We start from the raw sequence: 11105 nt of genomic DNA on the forward strand, positions 1-11105 counted from the left end.
AACTTACAAAAAACATGTAGCCTGTAAATGTACTTATATCATGTACATACATATTACCTGTGTGGATAATGCATTCACGGTTATGTACATGACTTGCGTAGAGATGTTTGTACATGTACAGATACATGTGATTCTGACCGAGCGTGATAAGCCCGGTGATCAATGTACTCCGCATGCCTCACCTGGTCCTAGCGTCAAACTAGTCTACAATAACCCTGGTCTTCTCATTCTCATGGCAGCATATACATTCAGGTGCCGTACTCATTAATTCACAAACACTACAAAGAACACCAGTATTTGTCTACAGTCCTATCTGGTACCGAAGCTTCCATTCCGCCATGAATTGTGACTGTTCTGATTCTCGAGAAGTGTGTGCCGACTCTTCGCGTTGCTTCTTCAGACGATTCTCCTCAATTTCTTCTTGTGTATATTCAGGCTCAAACCTATATCCAACTGGTAAATCACTATAAATATCATCATCATCTGAGTAATCACTAGAATCATTGAAATTATCGCTTTTTCGTCTCCATCTTATACACACACGCACTATGTTTACATAATGGCGTGTTTCAACAGGGTGCTGTGACATCACATGACCTAGACTCAATATTATGTGTTTCTTACTGCCGATTTAACTGCGGGTGCCGGATTTGAAATGTGAATAGGTTATTGAATGTATTTCTATGTATAAAACGTTACAGAAGTTATTAAATTTGACTTCAATTGTCCTTTAACATTAGTCTTAACTCTAACATTTTCTCGTAGACCATCGACAGCACTTTGTTTTGTATTGTTACGAGGAAATCTGCTACGATTTTTCAATTCAGGTAACTTCGCAGCGTTCTTGACGACGTCTAAGAGAAAAAGTTAATGTACGACTAATGTTAAGACTAATTTTGTTTCTGACAACGGGCCCCTGGTATATATTATGTGCATTATACAATTTAATTGCATACAAATATGTCACATGCACATATTGCTGTAGTTGTTTTCTTCTAGTTTCAATTGCCGTTTCGTCAGTCTCGAATGCCCCTCTACAGTTATATTATAGAGTCCCAGATATACTGTCTGGCTTAATTATTGCCCTTTGCTCTGTGAAATCGATATCTCACGACGTTGCACTTTTTGCAGTCCTCTTTGGGAAATGGTTCAGGAGGGCTTGACATCAAAACCATCAAGTGGACGCAGCACTAAAGGCCATCTTGCTTATAATGCACATGAAACATGGATTTCAACAATAGATTCATTTTTGAGTTGGTAATTCCATTATCAGCTCATGTTTCTTTCTTTGGATATAGGCAAGTATCTACATTGCACCATAGCTTCCAGCGCTATACAGATATGCACAGAAAAGACTATTATCAACAAAAAAATAGCTCAATATTAATGCGATGCAGCACTGTGCCACTAAACTTAAAACATGTCCTTCTCTGACATTTGTATCTTGTTGAATTACTAGTCTTCTTCAGTAATTATTGAGCGAGGATAATTTGTACTTCCAGTCATCTGTGAATGATTTTTCGGCTCGTTTTCTAAATCACTGGTAGAACAATGGAACTTGTGTTATTCAGTGCAAAGGGAATTCCTCAGGTCAATCGTTTGTAAATTATGATTTGTATTTAAAAATTATCCTGCAATGGTTTGCCAGAGAAGAAGGGGATGGTGTTTTGGTAGAGTGTGAGTGTTAGTGTACTGTAATAGTGTACAACTGATAGTCTACAACAGTCCTCAATTATTATTGCATATTCTAGCGTCAATTACAATTCTCACGCATTTCAATTACTGCACGGTCAACTTGTTTGCTCAGAAATTTCTCTTGTAATTATTACATGGTATTAACATTTTAATTTAGTTTGTAGTATTTTGTTGAAAAATATGAATTGTAATTTATGAAAATAAATGACAATAACGTATATTCATACAGAAACACTGTGTTCATTTACATATTTTGACCTTTGCAAGAGGAAAAAATCATTGCTGATATTTTACAAACACATAAATATGAAGTATAATAAATTAACAGATCATAACAATTTATCTGTATGCTTGTGATGTTTATTATTCTGTACAAACTTAATAGTAATACAAGGACTAGTAAAATAGGAATGTCTCACGTGGACGGAGTATAGCAGCCCAAATATATAGCAGTGGGTTGCCTTCAGAATCTGACTTCAATGTCCACAGTATATAATATAACTATCAGCTCCTTGCCTAAATACTACTTGAGCATACATAATTCCAATTTAATGGATAACTTTAATAGCAATGATGCCATGTGCAAACTACAACGTAATCTGCCTGGTGTATTGCAATTCTGAAGAAACCATTGAGTGATACGATAGTGCTTTCTCTGCTGCGGAATAACTAGCAGATTGTGATAGTATTGTAAGCGGTGTTTCCCTGCATTGACCACGAGGCGAGGCGGGCTGCCTCGCTCAAATTCTCACCAGCACACAGAAATTGTCAAAAACACTGCCTCGCTGACAAAAATCTTCATACAATGTGTTCAGAACTAGCTTCAGAATGCAGCAAATTGCATCATTTTCACAAACTGGGGGCATGCCCCCCCCCTAGCTGGCAAACACCTGCGGTGCTAGCTTTTGCTAGGACTTCGAAACGCGCCAACAGCCAAAAAATATTTACCACCTCACCGACCTTTTTGCCAGGGGAAACACTGCGTAAGCTATGCTGAGAGGGCTATGTCCCCGGGGTACTGCCGGAACGTACCCTTGTACTATATTATATGCCGGACCGTACCTCGCTACTCACTAACGAGTCTAGGGAGTCGCCTACGCCTACTCCCTAACCCTAACCCTAACCCTAACCCTAACCATATCAAATAGTGACCAGGGTACGTTCCGGTATACCGAACCGTACCCAGGTACGTTCCGGCAGTACCCTGGGGACGTAGACCCTATGAGCGTAAGCTATGTGCGTAAAGGTTAGATGGTGGATAAGCATGTGAAGCTAAATGTAGCTAGAGAAGATGAAACAGATGACAGCATGACCGACAGTAACCATCATCGGCTGCAAAGCACAGAAGCGGCCGGTTTAATCAGGATTCGCTGCTAAAATGGTCACGAAATCAACGGCCTAAACTACGTGCAATCATTCACGACCAGTACACACACACAGATGACGTTCCACGGCTCCACAACCTACGACTCGGGGGCACTGTCCCAACCAACACTGAGATCCAACACTCCTAATCTGCCACCACGACACTGAGATGACGTCCCACAACAACTACCTACGACCCGTGGACCAGCCATCCCTCGTGGGGGGGCGGGGGGCACTCACGTATAAGGATATACAGGATGTGCCGCTGGGATGGGTGACTTTTTCAAGAAAGTCCTTAGACATGGTCCTATTTTCACGAAAAATCCTTAGAATGTTAGACATGCGGTCCCATTTTTCACACAAAAAATAGACGTCTTATAAAGTTCCCTCGAAAGAGTGCAAAATGGTTGTATTATATTTTGGTACTGTAGGAAAATATGATGTTCCAAATCCTTAGACAGACGTTCACAAAAATCCTTAGACATGGGTCCTATTCACAGGACAAGGACCTTAGATATGGGTAAAGTTTCAAGGCTTCAGTCTCGCACCCCCGTCTAAATATATCAAGAACCCCCCCCCCAAGCCGTCCATGACTAAGACTGAGATCCATCGCTCCAACGTCCACCGCAACACTAAGATGACTTCCACAGCCGCACTACCAACGACCCAAGGGCAAATGACCCCATCAGCTCACCACATATTACTGCTCATAGCTTCAACACAACCGTTATACAGTAGAGTAGCTGCAGATGACTTCCCACAGCTCTAACATTAACAATGAACGTTATACCGGTAGAGCCACAGCTCTCTGACACTATATGACCTTCCAGATGACCTTCACGCTACACTCAATATGACCTTCAGATAACTCCCATGGCCATGCATTATATGACCTCAGGTGACCCAACACAGCTCCACATCAGATGACCCCCACAGCTACACGTCAGATGCCTTCAGATGACCTCCCACAGTCGGACAGCGGTGACAGCCGTCCTTCAGCTTCTCGACGGCGAGGCGCGCTCCTCCGAGTAGACCGGCTCGCCGTCTCGCTGCTTCGCGCCGTCAGCAAAGTAGCCGCGAACGCGTCGCCACGCTCGTCGCCCCCCGACGACCTCGACGTCGTCGTGCGGCTCGTCGAGGATTGGCTCGCGCATCTCCGCCGCCGTGCCCGCGCCCGTCCTGCTCGAAGTCGACACCAAAGATCGGGATCGCCGCGTACACGCGGTGGAGGCTCTGGATCTGCTTGAGGCACGCCTGCAGCCGTCGGCCGGTCGATTTTAAACCCGAGCACGTAGCCGCCGCTCTGGAGCGGACGTCTCGAGGCGAGCGCGCGCCGAATTTCGCAGTCGCTGCGCGGCACCGAGCGCATCTGCAGTAGGGCACGCTGACGTGAACGCCTCGTTCCATCGCTCGCGTACAGACGAGGCGCACGTTTGGTGACGAAGAACGCGCACGAGTTGCCCTGGTCGCTGCTCAGTTCAGACGCCGTTCAGCGCTCGACGACGTGTCTCGCGCGCAGCATCGCAGCTCTCCGTTGCCGACGACGACAGGCGCCGCGCGCCGCAGTCGCGTACATCTTCGACGTGTCGTAGGCGCGGTGCACGGAGATGACAGACGTGAGAGCGCGGCGTTCCGGCACGAGGTTCTGTGAGATGAACTCCGAACGTGTGTCGTTGCACTTGGTGAGGATGTAGAGTGCCTCGTGTTGCCCCTCAGCTTCGACGTCGCAGTCTTCGTCGCGATGTTGATGATGCAGTTGTAGCCGACGGAGAGGTTGACGCGCGCAGCCGCTGCGAGTAGTGATGAATATTTATTACGATTATATTACGCGTGTATATTTCAAAAAGTTTGCTTAAAACATGGTGAATGTATTATTCTATGTACGTAGATAGTGTATGATATGTATACATTCTCAATCACGTTCCCATGGACAAGTTTTCTTGATGACAGTACATTAATGAAAGCAACAACTTGTCTTTTGGTTGAAGAAGCGAATGAATTTAAATGGGTTGCATAGCATCAAAGTTCTGAAACAGACCTGTAGTGTGTAAGTCTGGTGTGCAGACAGATTGACGAATTGCATGCATATTTCCTTGCAATAGATGCTAAAAAGTACTTAGTAGTGATGGGAACAGGTTGGAATTTCATCATCGATCATCGTTTCACCCAACCGATCAATGATGGAAGATAATCTGTTAAATGTTACTGATCGCGGCCACAGATATCTAAATAATACATCTATCATATAACAGGGTGCGAAATTAACGGGGTCCGAGTCAAATACTCCCTGAATTACTGTCGGACTCCCTGATTTGACATATGCCAGGAGTCCGTGTGACTCGCTGAAAATTCTGCCATACTAAACTAGTTCGCTTCACGAGCACGGCCTCGCGAATTAGTGTATTTTTTCAGCCACAAGAATTTGGCAGACGTGCAACTGCCATGAATCTTAAAAATAGCACATGCGTTATTGTTAATTTCTTTAATTTTGAACCTCAGACTGCGGACTACCTGTTTTGATGGTAGGGAGTCCGTTGGACTTCTACCCTGTATAATACAGTATTTTTTGTAAATGCACTATTCTAAAAGCTATGTAAACAGTATTACACTTGCTTATGTTTGGTGTAGGTTAGTAGCTAAAGTAACAAAAAAAACAAAAACAAAAAAATAAAGAGTCATTTCATTAATCTTTGAAATTTTATTTTAAAATTTAAAAAAATGTTTGACAAGCGATTATTTATTTTTAAATACAGAGACCCCGCGCTTTGAACATTATGAACTTTCAATGATACGAACAATTTGCTCTGAAGTCATTAGTGTATAATGTCAATAATTGGTGAATAAAAAACACAATCGCCCCGATTTTGACTTTCCCCACTCCTGTGATTCACGTATAGTTTACACTATGTAACACTTCTAGGTTACTCGATGTTCACACGTAAATATACTACACTACTGTACAATACTGTATACGATAGTACGTACATATGTTCGCTTACGAACAAATCGACTTCGAACGACCGCTCGGGGGAACCCAACCTGTTCGTAAGTCGGGGAGAGTCTCTGTTAGAGCGTTTAGTCGGTTGCTGCAAAACGAATTGATTCGATTATAATCGATCATCGGGACATCACTACCTGTGAGTGCCAGATCATGCAGCCGTTCGTGATGAGCAGGCGGCCACGGTCGCCGTTGTTCCCTTGGTGTCCTCGACCGAGTCGAGTCGGTCTATGAGAACCTCTCCCGCGCGCATGTTTCATCTGGACGGGCGCGATGTCGAATCTGACATCCGATCCTCCACAGGACGTCGTTGAATAGGCTCGTCATCTTTCTCGGAATGCGTGTGCATTTCAGGTTTATTTTGGTACGTACTGTAGCATCGATGTTCAGGAACATAATAGAAAACAATTTAGGACATACTTATTGTGTGGCCAAATAAGCCTTTCATATGTATATATGCAAATGAGTAGATAATAAAACAATGGTTTATTATCTACTCTTGATATATGTGAATACCAATGTAGATCTTCTCTTGGTGATGATTAAGGTGAATAGATAAGCAGATGACTGTAGATAAAGTTGACATATTTATTGCATTACATTATGGCCATGTGCTACTACTGACACCTGGTGGTAGAAACATAACATCAGCATACATTACTGAACGTATCTCACCTTTGTTAGGCGCAGATATGCAGATACGCAGTTGTGGGATAATTCAGTCTTGGTCAAAATCTGAGTGCCTGAAGATTTTGTGTAATTAATAATTTATTTGAACTAAATCAATCTAATGGCTGTATACATTTTTTCTGTAATTTATGGAAGATATAAAAGAAGATAAAACAAATTGGCGTGATTCAAACAGTTTTTAAGAAAATGCATTTTTCTCCAGTAAATGGTCGGATTTGACAGCCTGTATTGTGACATCATGAAACGGGATAAAATCAAGTTGATATTTTAAAAGATAGAACACTCTACATGGGTTATCTGCCAGCGTTTTATGGAGAATATTGATTTTATTTCCTAATCGAATTGGTAAATCACGTTGGATGGTGCCTCAAAGCAAATCAATCGACGTTCAATGCAGTAGGTGTGTTCGTAACACGTGGTGTCCATTTATGACTGAATAAACAAGCTAACATTTATATTGTAAATAGTTTGCCATACTTGTATGACGACTGTATTATATCATTGTTGATATCAAATCAGTACGCCAGTGACATGAATGGGACGAAACTTGGCCGCCTACTTTGGAAACCAACTCGTAAAAGTTTTTTTTAATTTGTCGTCCACTTCGTTACGAACGCGACCCTGTCACATATATAGACTTGGGGAAGCCCCTTGTGGAAAAATAGAAGATGTAGGTGCCTCTGTCGGGTGGAAACTTCCCATCGCTTCTGAATAATCTAGGTCACGGTTCAACAGGCGTGCATAGCAGTTTAGTTTGCGTCGCGTCCACGTGGTTTTGGTGCCAGTTATGAACGAAACGGGCAAGTACAGTCAGGTACAGTATAACTTGAAGGTCTTGATTTAGCAAAATAAACGATCGTTTAACACAAAGAGGTGCACATAGGAATAGGATATATATCGTATAATCTGTTTGCAAAGGTATTACGACATGTCGATGTTTGGAATAAATACTAGATCGACTTTTTCTACTGATGTCTGTTCAAACCACTGTTCGTAGCAGGTAGTCCATTTTACGAACGACACACGGGGAGATCAAATAGCGAACTACTATAGAATTTTTCGTTTATTTCTTGATTAATTTAGTAGAAAATAGTTGCCCCTTTTCGTTGGTACGTCTGAATTGTGAAGTTTTTTCCTCGATTTGTATAATGTGTTGTTCATCACGACGGACACAATATTTCGGTGTCCCGTTAATTACGAACAGAACAAATCATGAAAATATGTAAATTTACTTGCATAATGACAAAAAATACCTTCTTACGGAGACCTTATAGTTATAATCAAATTATACACTGTAATTCACAAATTCAATTCAAAACAAGCTTGTACCGAGTCTATATTATCGTATTATATCCAGTCTTGTTCATAACAATGGACACATGCATTTCCCAAACGTAACGTGTCTTCGGTGCATACATGTGTGGGTGTGTGTGTGTGTGTGTGTGTGTGTGTGTGTGCCTCTTTGAATAAATGAACGTATCCATCCCAGCAGATTTGTTTGTCTGTATCATCGTAATTGTCAACTTGTTCTTTCCAGGTTCTTATCAAACAACCACAAAGATTCTTTTGCTATGATGGAGTTATTTATTGCAATAAGACCTATTTTGACATTATATTGACACATTGTGCGCAAGGAGTGCAAAAGAAAGGATTTTTTTACGTCGGATTCGAAATTTGGTGTCCAAGTTACGTACACGACAAATTACAAAATTACACTTTATCAAGCTGAAGAGGTCATGCATCCTCAGAGCATGCCTTTTTTTATTACACTTAGTATTATTCTTGGAATGATTAAACACTTGTATGCTTCAAGTGATGTCTTAGATGTGGAGAAAAAAAACATTTTCGATTCATATGTCGCGGTCGTAACGGTGTCCATTTTGGACCACATAAAAAATATTCCAAAAGTTGATGAAGCTGCCAATTTTGAGTAAACTTAATACAAACTAATTGATAAAAACAATCAAGCAATCTGTAATTGTATATAAGCTATTGATTGTCCAATATATAGCTTTAATGGAAACCATGTTATGAACACAACAAAATGTAAGAAGCATTTTCGACACCATTATTTCCCTGCAAACTCCTTGTACCACTATGTTCACACTATAATGACCTAAAAGGTTAATGGTTATGCTTTAGAAAACATGTGCAGATATGTGAATATGACCAATTTGAAAAATACATGTTCATGTCACGCCTCTGGGACCAATACTGAATTATCCCTCATATACATTCAGGTGCCGTACTCATTAATTCACAAACACTACAAGAACACCAGTATTTGTCTACAGTCCTATCTGGTACCGAAGCTTCCATTCCGCCATGAATTGTGACTGTTCTGATTCTCGAGAAGTGTGTGCCGACTCTTCGCGTTGCTTCTTCAGACGATTCTCCTCAATTTCTTCTTGTGTATATTCAGGCTCAAACCTATATCCAACTGGTAAATCACTATAAATATCATCATCATCTGAGTAATCACTAGAATCATTGAAATTATCGCTTTCTGTCTCCATCTTATACACCACACGCACTATGTTTACATAATGGCGTGTTTCAACAGGGTGCTGTGACATCACATGACCTAGACTAATATTCATGTGTTTCTTACTGCGGATTTGAACTGCGGGTGCCGGATTTGAAATGGAATACGTTATTGAATGTATTTCTATGTATAAAAACGTTACAGAAGTTATAAAATTTGACTTCAATTGTCCTTTAACATTAGTCTTAACTCTAACATTTTCTCGTAGACCATCGACAGCACTTTGTTTTGTATTGTTACGAGGAAATCTGCTACGATTTTTCATTCAGGTAACTTCGCAGCGTTTCTGACGACGGTCTAAGAGAAAAAGTTAATGTTACGACTAATGTTAAGACTAATTTTGTTTCTGACAACGGGCCCCTGGTATATATTATGTGCATTATACAATTAATTGCATACAAATATGTCACATGCCAATATGCTGTAGTTGTTTTCTTCTAGTTTCAATTGCCGTTTCGTCAGTCTCGAATGCCCCTCTACAGTTATATTATAGGTAGTCCCAGATATACTGTCTGGCTTAATTATTGCCCTTTGCTCTGTGAAAATCGATATCTCACGACGTTGCACTTTTTGCAGTCCTCTTTGGGAAATGGTTCAGGAGGGCATTGACATCAAAACCATCAAGTGGACGCAGCACTAAAGGCCATCTTGCTTATAATGCACATGAAACATGGATTTCAACAATAGATTCATTTTTGAGTTGGTAATTCCATTATCAGCTCATGCTTTCTTTCTTTGGAATAGAGGCAAGTATCTACATTGCACCCATAGCTTCCAGCGCTATACAGATATGCACAGAAAAGAACTATTATCAACAAAAAAACTAGCTCAATATTAATGCGATGGCAGCACTGTGACACTAAACTTAAAACATTGTCCTTCTCTGACATTTGTATCTTGTTGATTACTAGTCTTCTTCAGTAATTATTGAGCGAGGATAATTTGTACTTCAGTCATCTGTGAATGATTTTTCGGCTCGTTTTTCTAAATCACTGTAGGTACAAATGGAACTTGTGTTATTCAGTGCAAAGGGAATTCCTCAGGTCAATCGTTTGTAAATTATGATTTGTATTTAAAAAATTATCCTGCAATGTTTGCCCAGAGAAGAAGGGGATGGTGTTTTTGGTAGAGTGTTGAGTGTTAGTGTACTGTAAATAGTGTACAACTGATAGTCTACAACAGTCCTCAATTATTATTGCATATTCTAGGTCAATTACAATTCTCACGCATTTCAATTACTGCACGAGTCAACTTGTTTGCTCAGAAATTTCTCTTGTAATTATTAACTGGTATTAACATTTTAAATTTAGTTTGTAGTATTTTGTTTGAAAAATATGAAATTGTAATTTATGAAAATAAAATGACCAATAACGTATATTCATACAGAAACACTGTGTTCATTACAGTTTTGACCTTTGCAAGAGGAAAAATCATTGCTGATATTTTACACAACACATAAATATGAAGTATAATAAATTAACAGATCAATAACAATTTATCTGTATGCTTGTGATGTTTATTATTCTGTACAACTTAATAGTAATACAAGGACTAGTAAAATAGGAATGTCTCACGTGGACGGAGTATAGCAGCCCAAATATATAGCAGTGGGTTGCCTTCAGAATCTGACTTCAATGTCCAAGTATATAAATATAACTATCAGCTCCTTGCCTAAATACTACTTGAGCATACATAATTCCAATTTAATGGATAACTTTAATAGCAATGATGCAATGTGCAAACTACAACGTAATCTGCCTGGTGTATTTGCCAATTCTGAAGAAACCATTGACGTGATACGATAGTGCTTCT

At 40.4% G+C, this 11105-nt stretch overlaps 1 protein-coding gene across 1 annotated transcript in view; it reads left to right on the plus strand.

The window, feature by feature from the left end:
- LOC106806901 (cysteine desulfurase, mitochondrial-like) overlaps nt 1-10791 on the plus strand; it is a 26559-nt gene extending 15768 nt beyond the window's left edge. Inside the window, exon 13 of the mRNA XM_014809046.1 lies at nt 9870-10791. Coding sequence (XP_014664532.1) covers nt 9870-9933 — 64 coding nt within the window. The 3' untranslated portion in view covers nt 9934-10791. The remainder of the gene's footprint in view (nt 1-9869) is intronic.
- Nucleotides 10792-11105: the final 314 nt, after the last annotated feature.

This window comes from Priapulus caudatus, unplaced genomic scaffold (genome assembly GCF_000485595.1).
Source record: "Priapulus caudatus unplaced genomic scaffold, Priapulus_caudatus-5.0.1 Scaffold184, whole genome shotgun sequence".
NCBI classification, from domain to species: Eukaryota; Metazoa; Priapulida; class Priapulimorpha; order Priapulimorphida; family Priapulidae; genus Priapulus; species Priapulus caudatus.